Consider the following 18,568-nt stretch of genomic DNA (forward strand, 5'->3'; position numbering starts at 1 on the left):
AAGGGGGTTGCATGTGGTACTCAGTACCTCAGTCTCCAAGTATGTGTGCTTGAGATGAAACACTCGGTGAACTTGAACCTGGCAGTCTCTTGGCAGACCTAGGATATTCTTATCCCCCCCCCCCCCCCCGTTTCACCTGATTGCCATGTATAGTCACAGCTAGATGATAAATTCATCCTGCTTGTGGATCTTCAGGCTGCACACAGATCACACACTGGGGAGCCCCGCGCACACGCCCCATCCCCACCGGGCTCCTCTTTCCTTCACGGAGTTTTGTTCATGTAGCTGACAGATCCAGAGAGAGAGAGAGACAGAGAGACTACTAGAGTGTACAGTAAACAAAAAACAACCTCCTTTATGGCCGGAAAGTGGAAATTTGATCTCATATATTTTTTCCATTCCAGTAACATTTGCGCTGTAGATTCCCTGTGGGCTCTTTCCTAAAACTCCAGTTACCTTTTGCCAAACAAAATCCACCCACAGATGTTTGTGTGGGAAGACGGGCAGGGTGCCGCTGCTCACAGCATCGGATGGCACCCATCTGAGACTGTGCTGACTGGGCATCTAGCCATGGTCAAAGAAGAGCCGAAGGTCATCCATCACAGGATGCAGTTGCAGCTGGCTGGCTAGTTGTGGCTGGCTATTTGTGACTGTCTGGTTATGGCTTGGTGGTTGTGGCTGCCTGGTTGTAGCTAGCTGGTTATGGCTGGCTGGTTGTAGCAAGCTGGTTATGGCTGGCTGGTTGTAGCTAACTGGTTATGGCTGGCTGGTTGTAGCTAGCTGGTTATGGCTGCTTCGTTGTAGCTAGCTGGTTATGGCTGGCGGGTTGTAGCTAGCTGGTTATGGCTGCCTGGTTGTAGCTAGCTGGTTACAGCTGGCTGGTTGTAGCTAGCTGGTTGTGGCTGGCTGGTCGTGGCCAGCTGGTTATGGCTGGCTGGTTGTAGCTTGCTGGCTATGGCTGCCTGGTCGTAGCCAGCTGGTTGTGACTGGCTGGATGCCTACATGCAGAACTACTGAGAAATGCAGATCTCTGGCCTAGTCCTTTCCTGCGACATTATCATACTTGACTGTAATCTGGAACAAGGGACTGTCTGTGTATCACACAGTATACAGTATGTTTTGAATGATGATCGCCAGATGCACCAGAAACTTTGTATTATACTGTTGTTGGTAATGGAATAGCTCAATATGGTTATGCTGTTACACAATCCCACCTCATGTTGAGACAACAAGATTTACACGTCTCCTACCCCCTCAAAGCCTAAAAGCCTCTCACTTTTATTAATCCCTCCTCACATCATGTATAAAATAGACATTCTGGCATCTCTTTCCCGCTCCAAAGCGTTCCGCAGTGGCACACCATCAACAGCCAACGCGCTTTGGCTCGGCTCGCGCTCGCTTCCCATTGGCTGAAAGTAGTCAAGCGCCCTCCCCTAAGCAGTCACCTCGGTCGTCCCCTCCCATCCATCCGTGGCTTCCAGTCACAAACAAAGCAGTCACTGCCATTTCGCAAGTGGGCCAATTAAAAAGCAGTGACATTCAAGCGTGGGAGACAGAGTGACATTAAGATTAATTCCTGGTAAAAACCCAGTGACATTCCTCTGCTGATCAGCCTGAGCAGCCAGGCAAGCACACATGCACCTTGCTGGCCAGGAGCGCTGCGCAGAAGCCTTAGTAGCATTCAAAAGCGCTGGCAGGGCCTCGATTGCAATATGCGGCCCTCCTTTCAAATGTCATTAGCCGTTGTTATGGCAATGACATTGAGCGTCACGTACTAAAGGGAAACTGGAAAAGTGTACCGATACAGAGGTGCAAGCTGTGCGAGGCTGTTTTGTGCTCTCCTCAGGAGCGGCAATGATAATTCATAATAATAATAAGACTTTATTAATATAGCACATTTCATACAAGAATTGCAGCTCAAGATGCTTTACATAAAATCAATAAAAACAAGAACATAAGTCATAAAAGTTATAAAACCCTTCTGAACACAGGCTGCAGTCTTTGCGGGAATCCAAAACATACAAGCGGCAGTCTTTGCGGTATCTCGAGCCACAGTCTTTGTGGTTTACTGATATAAATCAAATGTAACTCACAAGCCGCAGTCTTTGCGTAAATCCCCCAAATCAATAAAAACAATAAAACAACTAACAAAAGTAATCAAACCCTAATAAAAGTAATAAAACCGTATGGGTGAATGGGTGAATGTACTCGTCCATCTCTCTGCCTCCCTCCTTCTCCACTCTCCCTTTCTCTCTCTATGTCTCTCTCTCTCTCTCACACTCTTTCTCTGAGTCTCTCTCTCCCTCTGTCTCTCTCACTCACCCTCCCTGTCTGCTTCTCTTTCTGTCTTCACGTGTAGACAGATCCCCACCCCCCATATCTGTTTGAGTGACAGAGGAACAGGCTTGTCACGAAGGACATCTGGCTGAGGAAGGACATTGGGGCTTGAAGGTCATACTGCCAAGTCTATAGCAAGGCGCTTAGGGCTGCATTAATGCTCTACTGAAGTGTGTGTGTCTGTGTGTGTGTGTGTATGGACATATGTCTGTGTGTGCAGAATTGTAGATTCCTTGTGTGCCCATATCTGTGTGTGTGTGTGTGTGTGCGTGCATGTGTGTGTGCGTGCATGTGTGTCCACACAACCACCCTAAGACCTCGCTCCCGGCTGATCTCCGCTGCTCATTAAATCATACCGGGGCATTTCATCCTCATCCACACCAGAGCCTCGTCATCTGCATGCAGAGGCGGCCTGATCCACCGCCCTCCCCCATCTGCTCCCACCCACCCACCCACCCACCACACTCACCTACAACTGCACGGAGGAAGACGGTGGGTCTGGTGAAGTCTTCCTCCCCCCTCTCCTCTTTCAGCAGGGCATCTGACGGCGATCGCCCATCCAGACGTTGAGGGACAACGGGAGACGTGAACGTGCGGAGGACGGAGAGGGTAGCTGAGAGGGAGGGGGGGGGGGGATGGGGCGTGGAGGGCTGCCACTGAGCAGATTAGACCCGGCCTAATCCGGCGGGAGAATAGAGATCATTTTGCGCGCCGAGCCCCCGCGATTGGCTCCGGTGGTTTAAAAGGAGCTGGAGTCGTCTCCTCTCTGAAAACTTTCGCCTCCTCCGCCGACGCCAGTCCGGCGAGGGGACGAGGTCGGTACCGGAGGCCCGCTGGCATCTGAGGGGCCAGAACCAGGGATGATTGAATCAGTTCTTGTTATTGAATCTGGGGGAGAATGTTGTCATCAGCCTGGCGTTGGTCCACCCATGCATGGCACCTACATTATTTACCCTTCACCGAGCAGTCGCTGTTTGGCGCGCGCGTGTGTGTTTGTGTGTGCCCGTCTGTGTGTCTGAGTCTCCGTGTGCACAAGCATGCATAACAGAATACGAAGGTTTTGGGATGGGTGGGCGTCGGAAAATGAAGGGGGGGGTAGATATAGACACGGGACGTCTCTTCAGCACCCCCCCCCCCCCCCCCCCCACCTGAATCACATCTCCAGTGGGGCGCTAAAGTCAGGACGGATGGGGAATCCATTTTAGGATGTGCTTCAACCCAACAGTGGAATACTGAGGAAGAACAGTTTTCAATGGTGCACAGGTTCGACTCCTCAGTGAGTCTTCAGGCAGCCGTTCCTCCGTGGCCTCCTGGAAGAAAGGTTCGACCTGCAATTTGTCAGGAGATGTAATCCCCCTACGAGGTAGAAATAGGCAATGTGTATTTATAGAACTACATTACCCTCTGTGTGTGGTCTTGCCCGGTGGACTCGACAGCCTGATGGGAACTGTAGTTCTCACCTGCTTACTGCTCACTCCCCACACGATGCGCTCAGTGCCGGGAGAGGGGGCGACGGCTGCCGCCTGGGGATAGGAGCCATCTGACAACGGACGCTGACAGGGTCAAATGGAGACGTCCTCAAGATGGATGACAATCATGACACGTATTTACAAATGCGGAGCACTTGGAACCGATCGGTGTGATACTGCGTGATACGGGGCAACACATAAATCAAGCCCACTAGCCCACCCTCCCCACCCCCCTGTCTTTTCAACTAACATCAGGTCTCTCGGGATACAAGACTTGTGGCTGGTTGTATGATGCCGGCATCTAACTCCAACAGGGGTGCTGCCATTCAAATAAACAGCAGGGGTGGGGGGGTGGATTATTTTGGTTCATTTTAGGTTTGACATCTTATTCATCAGCACTGGGAAATGAAAAGGGCATTGTATAAAAGAAAGCTACACTTTTGTATTTATTTGTTAGGCTGGTGAAAATAACAGAGAGACCTAGACGGGAAAAATATTGCTTTTTTGGAGCGAGCAGAACGTCCTAGCAGCGCAATACAGCATTTGCTGTTCCGAGCCTGCTTCCAAACTCGGAGCAGGATTCGAAACGCCAAAGAGCCAAACGTCTTTCATTAATCTTGAGACAAAGGTCCTTGCCTCAGCAGAAGTGCAGCACAGCGATACGGCAAAAGAAGTATGCATCGCACACCCACAACCCCCCCCCTGCCATACACACACCCACAACTTTTGGTTGAGAGTTACAACATGGGAAACCACTCAGACCATTGCGGGCTCCTACTGCACCTTGCTCTCGTTTTAATTAAGAAGAAAATAATGCCCAAGGGCTGATGCATAAAAGACAAAGCACTTAGCATGTCTGGCCTTGTACACGTTTCTAGATTTGGTTGCTTAAAATAAACCCATTTATTCATCCCTCACGGCCTGATTTTTCAGAGCTAAAATGGGCTCGGCTGCGTGTTTATTATAGATGCCATCCCGATGTGGACCACTCATCTTAGGCCGCGTCGTATTCCAATGAAGCTTTCTGAGGAATCAATTACCATGTGAAACCAAGAGAGCGAGAGCAAAGTAAAGAGAAAGAGCCGGAAGGAGGGGACGATGACCAGGACGGAACGAGGCAACGACTCTTAATTCCCGCCCTTCCAAAGGCGCACGTTTGGTTTTATTTTCTTGCCTCTACGCCATCTTCTGTTCAAATGGATTTTGCTCATTTCCTCTAACGTATCCTCAGATACACCTTGTCTGAATGAATCATCATTCTTCCCGTTCACTTGAAAGTAGATAGCGAGGGTGTTTTTCTCTCCGCTCCTTACTCAGGGTCCCCGCGGTGATGTCACAGAGGATCAAGTCATGGATGCTGGGGGCTTTGTTGGTGATTCATCATACACACAGAGGCTGGAGCCAATCAGAACGAGGGAGGCCCCAGAGGCGGGCTCCCAGCCTCCCCGCCCCTTTAGATAGCTAGAGTCAGTTGATTAGCTAATACGCTTAGCTACATGTGTATTGTGGCACAGCTGGCTGAGTTTAATAGGGACCATTCTCAGCAGGTAAACCACAACTCACTAACTCGGCAGCATGAAAAGCACATGTTCAACCGCGAGTGCAGCCCAACCTGTGCCAGGGGTGCCGTTGTTCTGTTCATGCCGCATGTGTACGATGTTGAAAGGGGTTGGTTAGATACATGCAAAAGCAGCTATCCATGTCAACAAAGGCGGACACGTCACCCCCACGAGTGAGTGTAGAGGGTCTGATGTCTTTGAATGTTTTTTAATAACCCTTTTAATTAACTGAAGGTAAAACGGGGGTCTCTTCAGAAAGACGCCGTTCAGCGTCAGTTAATGAGACGAATCTCTCGTTGACCAAACAAACACGGATTAAACGTTAAAGCCAAATTAAATGATCCCAGATTTATTTTCTCCGAGGCGGGTCTGCGAGCGAAGCCACAGTTCACTCAGCAGTTACGTCGCTGAATTGTCAAGAGGGGCAGAGGGAGTGTGTTCGACCTGCTGCATGTGAGACGGAAGGGTCTCGGAGCAGGGGGTGGAAAATAGCAGGCAGTCTCCCTCAGGAGGACTCATTGCTGACGACTGATGAAAACCCCCTTAATGGCTCACGCACGTTCGGTTTCATAAACACAAGACACACACGTGCACACAAACATACAATTCACATTCCAAGCATAGAAAATACAAAAAAGCACAGGGTAGGTTTCAGTCCCACCACACATGGTCTGAGCGTATGAAACGCTTGACACAGCGAGCACAAACGCGTGGTGCGTTTAGCACACTTCTCCACAGGCCAACTAAACATGGCCTTCAAGCTGGAAAAACAAGCCTTGTGCCATTTGGTTGTTTTGTTTTTTTCTCCCAAGTCACTTTAGAACACAGTTCAAGAAAACCTCAGTTGCTCAACTTTTCTGTGGTGTTTTATGACCAGTACAAGTGATGCAGGAACTTTCTGCCACATTGCAATGACGCAGGGAGACTTTTGTAATTCCTCTTCACAGTAAGAGAACAGTCCGGTTCTTATGAAATTCGTTTGATTAAATGTGTTTTTACACTTCATTTGAACTTGTCTTATTGATGGATGCAAGTAGTATTACATTTTCTCTGGAGACGGCTGAAGCTAGGTTCATGTACAGTTTATTGAATGCGTATTAACTTTAAAATATGGTGCTTTAAGAGTGGAATGCATAGATTGTGTGTCAGGACCTCTTAACTGATTTCACATAATCAATCTTCTGCTGCGGACTCTTGGATTTAACTAGGATGCTTCATTTTTCTCACGTTCTCCTGAAAATGTGCAAGTTTGCCCTCATTTTCTTTGGCAGTGTCAGTTGTCAGTTCACACTCTGTGGCCTACTTTGCTTCTAAGTGTGCCTATTTCCCCTCAAAAACACAATAGAAGGTGACACATACCCCCAAACCCCATTTCAGCAAAATCTCATTTAATTAAGTTCATGGGCATTTGCGAATAACTGGAAAATATGAATCAGGGTCAGTAAATGTATTTAGTCGGAAGGAAATTTGGAGCTCGACGTTTCTGCGTCTGGAGAGCGAACTCCATAAGGACTGTTTCAACCAATCAGACAGCAGGCGGTTTTGAACTTTGACCTGCTTTTCTCTGCCTGCGGTGTCACTTAGAGCCCACACCCTCCTCAGATCAACTGAGAGAGAGAGAGACAGAGAGAGAGAGAGAGAGAGAGAGAGAGAGAGAGCCTTGGCCTGACCGATGCCGCGACTCGTTTTAATCAGGCTTAGGGGAGTGAAATATGGGTCTGGCAAGCTAGCTCCACGATCGCTCCATTCATCTGGTTTCAATCTCCCCTCCGCCCTCGCATGTGGCCTCGTGGGCATTCCTTATCTGGGGGGTGGGGGTGGGGGGGGGGGGGGTGGAGGGGGGGAAGGCACACTTAGGAGTTCAAAAGGGCAGCCACATTTATAGGGTGTGTGCGGGTGTGAGACGGTGTCAATTCAGATTTCCTCATTCTAAGAGAAAACAGGTTGATTTTTGTTGTTGTTTTTTTACCGTCGTTAAACACATCACACTTGCGAAACCTAACAGACACAACATAACACATTGATGAAGCGTGCGAGCGCAGCCCCACAGTGTGTGAACAGTGTGTTTGTGTGTATGCTGCTGTCGTCTTTGTTGGCCTATCGGAAGAGAGAATGGGGGAGCCTGTTGATCCTCAATGAACCTCTCTCTAGAAGGCCATGTTTAGCTGAAAGGACTTACTGTACTGGTACTTGAAGCAGTTTGGTGGCTTGGCCTTTCCACCAAGTACAGCCATTCAGTGGCCACAAGCCATTCCACCCCTCGTATCGTCGGTTCTAACAGCTTTGTGATGGATATGAATGTGCATTATTGTTTTGTGTGTGTGTGCTGGTATGTGTGCGCAACACAGCCAGGTTCGTGAGTGCTGTCATGATACAGGCTAGCGTGCTGGACAGATGGTAACCAAAGCCATTAGCGTTCCTCCCAGAGTCAATGGGATCTTTTGCCGCAAGACCTCCCTGTCTAGCCCCCTTCTGTTGGCCCTCTGGTGCCACAGCCAGACACTTTGTCTTTGTCACATACCTCGCAAATCAACGCCTCTCCTGAGTGTCTGATGTAGCCCTGGCACCTCCTCACCTCTGGGGAGATATCTGCCATCGACGTGCCCTTCCCACTCATCCTCCAGGATGGATTGGGTGACTCCATTTCCCATGAAACAGCGAGAGGATCAACCCCCATCCCCCCACACACGCACACCCCCCTTCCCAGGGTTGTGCCCTTTCCCAGGTCTGGTTATGACACGCTCAGTCGATCGAGTCAAACGATACGTCACGTGCCGTGCCGCAGGTCGTTACGGCGACAGGTCTAATATGTCAGCGAGGCGGCATGGCGACGGCGAGCCGTGGCGGATGGAAAGAGCGAGTTAGAGTCCCGTCTGTTTTCAATTAGCTGCTGAAATGTACGACATGGGAGCTGTTGGCTTGTTGTTGTCGTCCCCGGCGCTCCTCTTTGCCCGGCTTCAGCCAAAGCAGCGAGTCAGTGTGTTTCTCTCAGAACCACTGGCTTGTCTGACCCCAGGTGAACTCCAGGGCTTCAGACAGTGACAAACAGTGGCAGCAGCCAAAAGTGATGGAATTAAATCTGCGTGGAGAAAGCAGCGGGGGGGAGGGGGGGGAATCAGGGAACCATTCAGAGCGCTCCACCTCCCGCCTCCCTCCCTTCCTTGGAGCGCACTCCTACTGAGCACAGAAAAACGTTAGCGTCAGCATGTCCAAATTGGGGCCATCTTGGCCATCTTGTCTGAAGCGCTTGCCTTAGCGCTGCTCCAAAAATAGCTTACTTCTTATTTCCATTTTTTGTTGCGGTCATTGGTTTCCTACTCTGTTTTAAAAGAAACGCAAACAGTTTTCTTTTTGACACTCAGTAATAGGGATACTGGGTATTATTTCATCAAAGGCAGTGGCATGATACTAGCTAGGTTAGCATTTGAAGTTTTCATTTGTCACACGCTGCTGCAGAGCATATATCACTTGAAAGCCAGGTGACCACAATACATTCCACTTCCTGTGGTCATACACCTAGTCAGCTCTATTTTCCACCTAATGGACATAAAAAAAATTGCACATTGCAGCAAAACGGACTTGGCAGAACAAAAGCTTATTAAGTATTGATCTTCGGAGGTCAATGCCCAAGTCTGGCAGCTCCTACAATGTGAGAGGACTTCACAAGCAGACAGCCACAAATGGAGTTAGACTGCATAAATAACTGGAGAGATAGGCATCCATTTTGTGCACTGTTTCAGAGAGAGTTATGCCCACAGTCGTGACAGGACGAGTAGAGTGTGCTTGCCTATAATGTAAGCTGCTGATTTGACATTGTGGTTTTTCATAATGATCTCAGACTTAGGATTTCTCATCTGTCTTTATCATGAGCTACTATTGCAAATAACTCACCAATACACTGTCATATCAGTAAAGTGTATCCACAGTTTGTGAAGCAATCTTGAGCTATGTGGTGGTTAATACGGCCAGTCACACCATCTGTTTGGATGGCAGGGTTATGGCCCAGTCTCAAACCTGCAACCTGTGTTTTTCTTTCTGAGGGTCCTGTTTCTCTTCCAGTTTCCTGTTACAGTATAAGTCCTGCATGATGAATATTTCCTTTTCACTTTTTGTTATCCTTCACCAAGGAAAATATATTAATGTCACTCAAAGCGAGAAATAGGCTCAGCCCAAAACAATAGTTTGCTATATTCTTAGAGAAAATATCCAATTTCAAGAATGAAAAGAAAATGTTGTTTTTTTGTGGAAAAAAGTAAGTCCAATAACAGGGAGAACAAATGTAATTTCTTAACAGGATTTGAAATCGTTTTCTTTTAATATTCCAAATAGCTGACTTGCCTTGCTCAAGTCTTGCCAATGTTGTCACGGCACACTTGCACACACAAGGGAGAATCATTCTTTGTTGAATGTTTTTTTGAAAAGACTCAAAGCTTGTCTCGGGTGTCAGTTCAGTTTGGTATCGGATCTTTTTAGAATCCTGGGGGGGGGGGGGGATTTGCCCCTCACTGACACACACAGAACAGTACATTAGCCATATCTCTTGTTGTAAAAGAGGGATGGTTTGTCGAGATTCTTGGTGGGGTAAGCAAACTGTTTTGTTTGGGCCCAGCCAGATGTGGAGAAGGTCTGTTGCAACTACATAACAGAAGGTCTTCGTTTTAGCTCCACAATGCAGCTCCAGAGTGTTATCTTGTGCTAGACAGACCATGTGACATTTGGACCCTTGTTCACTTCGGGCACGTTACGGAAAACAGTTTGGAACGTTTTTTCTCCGCCTGAAAATAACCCTTTAAACGGTTTACCGCCACGCCAGCTTCCGGCGATTATCCCTCAATGCAGCCTGAGAATGCATTGAGAACGCATTGCCGCAATTAACATTCAAATGGAGAACATCCATTTTGAAATGATGAATTGTGTTTTAATTAAAACTCAGCCAGTGACTATCACTGGGATTTGTGTGTTAGGGCTGGGTCTGTTTCTCAGTCACTCTTTCCATTCTGTCATGTGTGGAGCCCTAGTTTTACTGAGCCACTTAAAGGTGGATGGAGGAAGTGGGCGCCGGGAGGCTGTTTACAGGGACGTCTGGAGTCCCACACATCTGGTACACTCTGTGTCTTGTAGTTTCAGCTAGTGCTAATGCTAAATGGTGGACAAAACAGCCTCATCATCTAAGACAGTCTCCCTTGAATATACATGATGCCAACAGAAAGAGTTTGGGAGACTGTTCCTTTGGGGGAAATGTTAGCTTTTTTCCCTTCCTATTTTGCTGCAGGAAAATGCCAAATACTTTGGGGGAATTCAAAGTGAACATCAGGAAACCAGATTAGTATCTATTTTGGGAGTCTGTCAGCGGGAGTGCGTCCCTTTTCTCTGTATGTGACACAAATTACGAGCCTTTAAAGGGGATGCTAATGAAGCCAATAAGAGCTGCTGGAGGTGAAACTTTACCACAGGGCATTGCATTATTCACTTCCTGGTGGAATTTTCATCTCCCACTCCTTATTTCCCTATAGGCCCTGTTCTTTTCTGCTCTCCTCCAGGTCTTAGAGAGTATATTGGAAGCAAATCCACTCCCCTCCATTTCTTTCCTACCGCCTGCTGAAGTCCACACCCTTAGGAATCCATCATTGTAGCCCCGCTCGGACATGAAGTCACCCTCATTTTGGTAAACGTTTTCCACTCCAGCTTTTCCGGGCCTCTCACCATGCTTCAGAGTGGTTGTGATCTGTAATAGTGGTACAAAATGACACTGGTGGGAAAAAAGGGGGGGGAAAAACCATGTTGGCAGAAGAGCCAGGGTGTTGGTGACCACGCCGCGAGGCAAGGAGGATTATGGGGGTTTTATCCCTTCAAAGAGCAGCCTCCAGTCAGAGAAAACACAAGCGGCCTTTGATTTCCTCAGGAGGGAAATATTCATGAGTTGGACCAAAAAACGAGGAGAATGGGCCTTTGCGATGAGCACGATTTAATGTAGGGGCGTGATGGCTGGGAACGTTTATAAAGATTTAGCCCGTCAGAGGCGGTAATTAAAAAGAGCCCCAGCTGTATAAATAAAGGAGTCTCTCTGAAAGCTTTTCATCAAGGTCTGTTTTTGCAGCCTGTCAGTTTGGACTAGTGTCTCTAGTCCGACTTATGTCTGGGGAACCGTCAGAGCTACGAGACGATGTCAGCGTACCAAGCCCTTCATCTTGCTCTCGGAAGCCTCCGAGATAGCGAAAGAAAAAAGGGTGTCTGCTTTACCTCCCTCTGTGCCAGTCTTTCACTTCATTGCCATGGATGGAGGGGGGGGGGACACTTACATATGAACCGTTTTTGTCGCTGCGACGGGAGGTTGCGGTGCATTGAGGTGTATACATCGGGCTGAAACTCCACCCCTCCACCCAAGACAGTGACCTCTGAATATTTCAGTGTTCTCCCATCCAACATGTTCTCGTCTGAAGGCGTCCCTAAACCGACGAAAAGCTGCTATGTGCATTTTTCACACATGGTCGTCATACCCTCCCCCAAAAAATGAGGCCTTGCTTACTCGGAAGACAATCCTGTCTTTGTCCCAACCCTACCTTATAATAAGAGATTCTCCACCCCTCTTACCTTCCCCCCTCCGATCTTGCCAGATGAGTCTGTCAGTGGCACAAGATAAAAGTCAGGATGGCAGAGCACAGAAATGACACCTTCTGCTGCAACCGTTCAGTGGGGATGTCGGGTTGTGCGCGTTGTTCCAGGCAGCCTAGTAACTAACAAAGTGTGGTATTTGAATAGCCACACGCCTGACAAGTTCAATATACCAATCCACACCTCCGTGTGCCGAGGCATTGATTTACCGTCGGTGCGAGATAGGCCTCGTGTTTCCATTACAGAGACAGGAGGGGGGCACTGGAACGCATTCGAGAAAGAGCATACAGTATGTTCACACGAGTACTGCGTCATACACACCAGCGCCCATACACAACACCCTCCTATATGTGAACTTCTAAGGCTAGACATATCCATGCAAACAAGGCCTTGTCAAAGATGGCTACCTCGACACCCGTCTTCCTCCTCCCTCGACCGACCTCCCCGTAAAGCCGCCTCGTCGCGGCCGCTGTCTATCAGCCACACTGGGGTGTCTGTCAGGCAGCTGAGTGGAAGGACTCGAGAGGCTCCGAGGGAGATATCGTCCCCCCTCTTTCTCTCCCTCTCCTCTCCCTTGATCCTCTCGGTGGCGTGAGTGAGCCAAAAGTCAGGGGCTCGGCCTGTGTCGGAGGGCCCGGCCAAGCCAATTTGCTGACTGGGTCTGCAGAGCTTGACTTTGGGGCAATGTGAAAGATCCAGGGCCCGTGTCGGCAAGCGTCTGGGAGTCCCCCGCGCCCTGGCTGTCCCACAGGCTGCTCTATAATAAGATTGCAGTCTTCTGTGGGGAGAAGGATTTACTAGAGCACAACTCCCCCTAGGGCATTTTCATAGAAATGGGTTCCTCCACATTTGGGCCCCCTGTCTGTCTATCGCTGTCCCCTAAGCTCCACGCTGCCCTGCTCCTCTTCCTTTGTTGATTATGACACGCTTCTTTCTTTCCTTTCTGAGGGTGAAAGAGCCGTGAGTCTGAGCCAGAAAAGGATGGTGTGCAGCCGAATTGATCACCAGCCAGGGAAGGGAAGGGAGAGGGAGAGAGAGAGAGGGAGAGAGAGGGAGAGAGAGGGAGAAAGGGACAGAGGTAGAGAGGGAGAGGGAGAGAGAGAGAGAGAGAGAGGGAGAGGGGAGAGAGAGAGAGAGAGAGAGAGAGAGAGAGAGAGAGAGAGAGAGAGAGAGACAGGGAGAGAGAGAGAGAGAGAGAGAGAGAGAGAGACAGGGAGAGAGAGAGAGAGAGAGAGAGAGAGAGAGAGAGAGAGAGAGAGAGAGAGAGAGAGAGAGAGAGAGAGGGAGAGGATCTTGAGGTCTTAGCCAGACTCCAGGGAGATTTCCGGACAGCGTTGGCGGTTACTGACGTCGTTCCGGCTGTCTCCAGCTCCTCTCGTAGCCGTGGGTTACGGTGTCTTCCTCCACAACATGGTCTTCCGCAGGTCTCTGTAGAATGTCACAGAGAAACGGGAACTTGCACGTGGTGTTGTTATGTAGAACTCTTTTGACCTTGAAGCAGAGCCTGTGTTTTAGGTAACAGATTTTTGGGTCAGTGGGTACTTGGAAATGTTCCACTGTTTTGCTAACATAATGCCATGAATCAAAGTCTGCAAAATAGTGAACTATCTGAGTCAAACTAATGTTTTGCGTAGCAATGTCACCATAAGGTGCTGGGATGGATGGAATGCCACACAGTGAATCTCACAAACTATGCTGTCTATCAGTCCAAATGATTCCAGCTGTGCACACTGTAAAAGAGGCCAATTCAAACTGGAGAGCAAATACACTCCAATGCAGGTTTATTTTGGAACCACTGTGTCATCCATTCCACAGAACAAAACCCCCCGCTCTGAGACCTTAAACTGTGAATGTAAAATGACCGAAAAACGCTCTGGAATTTTTGCTTTTCTTGTGATGGAGAGTTAACTCTTTTCGGAATGGTCTTCCAGTAATGAGATGTTTGCATTAAAGTTTCTTAGGACACAGCCCGACGATATGCGTGGCAGTAAACAAGTATAATTCTCTTCCAAGGTGGTTTGTAAGTTAGGGAATAAGTAGGCTGATATACTGTAGGACTGCAGACTTAATTTGCCCCCTCACACAACACCTCGCCTTTTTCAAATGCCCTCTATGATCATTGGCTCCCCTTGCTATCTCCCCCATGCAACACTCTAAGTCTCCCTGGTCTTCAATTCCCATGGTGTAGTGGGAGTGCAGGGAGGGAGGATTTAAAGAGTAAGACAGACAGAGAGAGAGGAAGAGACGGAGGGAGAGTGGAAGCCATGGGAAGTCTTATCAGCTCCGCGCACCGCAGGAGCGGCTTTAGGGGGTGAGGACGACGAGTGTGGGGCCACTGATTAGACAGCTGGGCTGTAGAGACCCCCTGGGCCAACAGGCCGACGCAGGGCTGCCAACGGACGGGCGTGTCCCACCACCGCTATCATCACACACCCACGCACTCACATACCAGACATTCCATCTGACCCTGTCTCCTTCACCTCCTCCTTGGGCGTTTCGAGACCTGTGCAGGGAAGGGAGGACATTTACTGTTCTTAGTTATGGTTCTCTCTCTCTCTCTCTTTCTCTCTCTCTTTCTCTCTCTCTCTCTTCTCTCTCTCTCTCTCTCTTCTCTCTTTCTCTCTCTCTCTCTTTCTCCCTACCTACTCTCTCTCCTTCGGTCTCTTGGCTCTTCCTCTGGTTTCCCTTTTGACTTCCAAACTAATATCGGCGGGGAGCCCGCTAGATGAATGACTCTGCAAATGCTGCATTAAACATTCATGAACGGGGATACCTTCAGGGGCCGGGAGCTCCTGAGCTGGGAGAGGTGGTCCTTATTTCTGCTGAGTAATGATTTGAACCGAGCAGGAGGGCGAGAGCTGGCAGACCTTTGTAATTTGTCCTGTCACGGGGTTAGTGGTGGGCACATGGAAACCTCCCTCTGTGCGGTTCCCTCTGGAGAGGGAGGGTGCCAGTCAGGGAGGGCATCTTGGGTTGCATCGGAGCTGTGACTCGAGATGGATTGCACCTACTGTTTCAGTGCCCCGGGGTGTCGTGGCCAATCTTAAGCAAGGAAGGAAACTTCCGGAGATTTGGGGGAGTCAACCCGAGTGATGTCATCTTTGCGAGTCAAGCCAGAGTGTTGTCGCTGTGAATCAGGAACTGTTGAACGCGCGGTTCATTTCCAGCACGTGTTTCCTGGACCACAGCCTCGTGTCGAGTCACGTTTGACGTCTCGGAGGGAGCTTTTGTCGTTGGCTCCGACGCCACTTGGCTCCAGTTCCCGAGGGCGAGTCAAGCTCGCGTGGCTCCCGACGCTGATGCGTTCGTCACACATGGTCGTCTGCAGAACGTAGGACAACTCGGAATTGACGTCATTAAGCACGAAGGCTTTCTTCCAACCAATGGTTGTCAGTTGAAACACTCAACCCCAGACATAACACTCTGATGCCTGGGCTTGTCTTTGTGTGGTGTTAGTACACCAGTATGTATAACATGCGGTATATTTAGTTCTAAACCTCTGAGGGGATTTCTTGAACGGCTCAGCACCTATTAAGCGACAGTCCAGCATGTAATGAAAAGAAGATGTCACAATATTTACATAACCAGGACAGAGCAGAATAACTTTATTTAAAGCTATTCAGGAGCGAGGGGGGGGATTCTCAGGCCTCAACTCTTTCCACAGTGGCCAAATTAAATGCGGTAGTCACGTTAATGCCATTGTTCCAAAATAATCTGTCGCATTCGGGAGCTCATGTTGGGGGGGGGGGGGGGGGGGGGGGGGGGGGGGGGGCTGCATTGTTTTCACTGCATTTCTGTTTGACCAGGTGGGGGGAATCGTATATCATCTCCTCCCCTCCGGCCTTTGCAACACACACAAACACACTCAAACACACACACACAAACACACTCGAGTCCTGAGCTCCTGGTCCTTCCAAATCCCCCTGACGCCTTTGTCTAATTCCACTCAAGCCAGCGGGGCTGTCCAGCATCCTCCAATAAATTACCCCACCCCCCCGACCCCCCCCACCACCACAGCAGGCCCCGACAGTCTGGCTTGTGGCCCGCAAACACACCACACATACACACTCTTACGCACACCCTCCTGTGCCTCTACGTGCTACTGTAACGACTGTTTAATCATGAATAATGAAAAAAAAACGAACAATTCTCTTTCAATTTCTTGTTTTTTATTTGTTGAGTTTTTATCCATTCCCTGCTCTACTTAGAGCGTCTATCGTAGTCAATTAATTACTGGTCTGGTGGTTGAGTTTCATGTGTTTGCAGTGATGTTTGTTCCTTGTCAAACTAGTTTGAATTCAGTTTTCAACCCCCATGGTATGTTTCATTCTGGTCCCCATCTATGTCATGCCTCCTGTCATGTGTTGTATATGGCGATACTTCTGTTCTGACAGTGTCTTTTTTTCTTCCCCTCTCTCTCTCTCTCTCTCTCTTTCTCTCTCTTTCTCTCTCTCTCCTGTCTCTCCTGTCTCTCCCTATAGTGCTGCTCAGTTTGCTGACGGCCGGCGCCCAGACAGAAATGAAAAGGGTCGTGGGAGACAACGCCACCCTGCCGTGTCACCATCAGTTCTGGCAGTCCAACCCGCAGTCGCTCGACATTGAGTGGATACTGCAGAAGCCCAACTCCAAGCAGAGAGTGGTGAGGAGTCTCACGTTTTCTCCTCTCACATATCCGCCGTCTCCTCTCTCTGTGTCCATATATCTCTCCCACAGACACACGTGGACATCGAAAACAGACACATAGCCTCACACAAACAAATACCCTTCCAATTGATTTCCCACAGACAATATGATGGTCAAATACAATTGATTGGTTCTACTTACTAAGGCACCATTTTTGTGCCTTGGTAAGTAGTGCCTTTCTCAAAGCAATTATACCACAAAATATTCCCAACTAGTTACTTCCAATCCTGCCCAGCGCCATCCCTACATCCCCAACTAACAATGATGTGTCCTTTACAAAGCATGTTTATTGCAGCGATGCACATATTTTTGTGTCTTAGCTTTTCCATATTCCCTGGAGAGTTCTGATATCCATAGACGGCAGCATAGTGAGTGGATTCTTTTGGCTGAAAGTCGACCAGGGACAGGGTAATGAGCATAAGCAATCCATGAACATTTCACCAGCTGTGAAAACAGAATACCTTGATATTCTACACCCTGGAAATTGAATTAGACGACATTATATCTGCCTGCCCTAAATAGAATAACAATGGATCCATCCTATCACCTGGTTAAATTACCATCCAGGCCAGTCTTAAAATGGACCTAATTTGATTTCATGTCTCACAACTCTGAGAGGATGTTACATGATCTGCCTCTGCGTTGCTTTGTAGAACTCTTTTTTTTTCTTCTCCAAATGAAACGTAGTATCTGATAACAGGGAGAACTGTGAAATCTCTACAGCCCTCGTCAGAAGAAAGAGATGTTCTCTCTTTTTTTAAGTCCTTTGTTAGCACGGCGCTCTGTTGATTAGCATAGCGAGATTTGGTTCGGCGAGAAAATAGAGAGGGGCTAGGAGAAGAGGAATGAAAGAAGGGGGGAGAAACAAATGTCTAACGCTTTGATATTTCTGAGGGGCTGGCACATCATATTGAATATTTAACGCGGGCGATAACATTGAAGGCGCCATTAATTAAAATCAAACGTCTGAAAATTTGATTAGGAATGAGACTACGCCAGTGGCGGAATGAATAAATCATTGTTTGGTTTCCACTGGAAGGTGGGTTTTCAATGGAAGAGAGCAGCTTGTCAACATTTAGCCTCTGTTACTAAGCGTACAGGCTACATGTGCCAGGGGCCTGAAGGCCAGAGCCATCACAGAGCCCTGTGTCATGCTAACGCTAATGCTAACAGCCCATACGAATGCTAATAGCCTTAGGCCCTTATCCCCAGGCCTTCCAAGCAGAAAGAAGTACTGCTGTTGATGCTCCATTCATTGCTTTTCCACACAATTCCGGTCACTTGCTTGCCCTCATAAACATATGTTCTGAAATGAGCTGAAAACACAGCCACCAGCACAAACATACAGACACACTCACCTGTAAGTATGCTCTCAACATCCAAAATTCATGAGAACAGCAGACGTGTGCCCATAGGCTTGTGCATAGTAACTTACCCATCTCAGTGAAGGTGCCAGCGCTATGTCACAGTGTGCCTGTGGCAGGCCTGTGTGTGTGTGTGTGTGTGAGCGACAAGTCTGTTTGTGTGGGTGTTTATGTCAGAGTTGGAATGTTGGAATACAGAGAGAGAGAGAGAGAGAGAGAGAGAGAGAGAGAGAGAGAGGGGATAGACAGAGAGAGAGAGAGAGAGATAGTCAGCGTCCGTGGGTGAGTCTTGCTGTGTGTACTAGTGAGCGTGTACGTGTGTGTATGTGCTTGAGCGCGTGCAGGGCTCCGGGTGAGCGTGCCCCTGTGTGTAAAGGGCCAGTCCGTCACCTGCGAGCACAGCAGGTAGGCCCAGCTCCTGTGGCACTGATGTGCTGTGGCACGAGCGTTTAGCAGTCCCCATCTGCAGGCTCTCACTAGCTTAGAGTAATAGGCTGGTGTGACAGCCAGTTTGTGCTTGTTCATAGCAACACAAAACGACGCA

At 48.7% G+C, this 18,568-nt stretch overlaps 1 protein-coding gene across 2 annotated transcripts in view; it reads left to right on the forward strand.

Moving 5' to 3' along the window:
* Nucleotides 1-18,568, forward strand: part of clmpb (CXADR like membrane protein b) — a 53,235-nt gene that overhangs the window by 25,629 nt on the left and 9,038 nt on the right. For both annotated transcript variants that reach the window (XM_047035616.1, XM_047035615.1), the window contains one exon: nucleotides 16,459-16,616. In XM_047035616.1, coding sequence (XP_046891572.1) covers nucleotides 16,497-16,616 — 120 coding nt within the window. In that variant the 5' untranslated portion in view covers nucleotides 16,459-16,496. The remainder of the gene's footprint in view (nucleotides 1-16,458; nucleotides 16,617-18,568) is intronic.

Source organism: Hypomesus transpacificus, chromosome 15 (assembly GCF_021917145.1).
Source record: "Hypomesus transpacificus isolate Combined female chromosome 15, fHypTra1, whole genome shotgun sequence".
In the NCBI taxonomy this organism is placed as follows: domain Eukaryota; kingdom Metazoa; phylum Chordata; class Actinopteri; order Osmeriformes; family Osmeridae; genus Hypomesus; species Hypomesus transpacificus.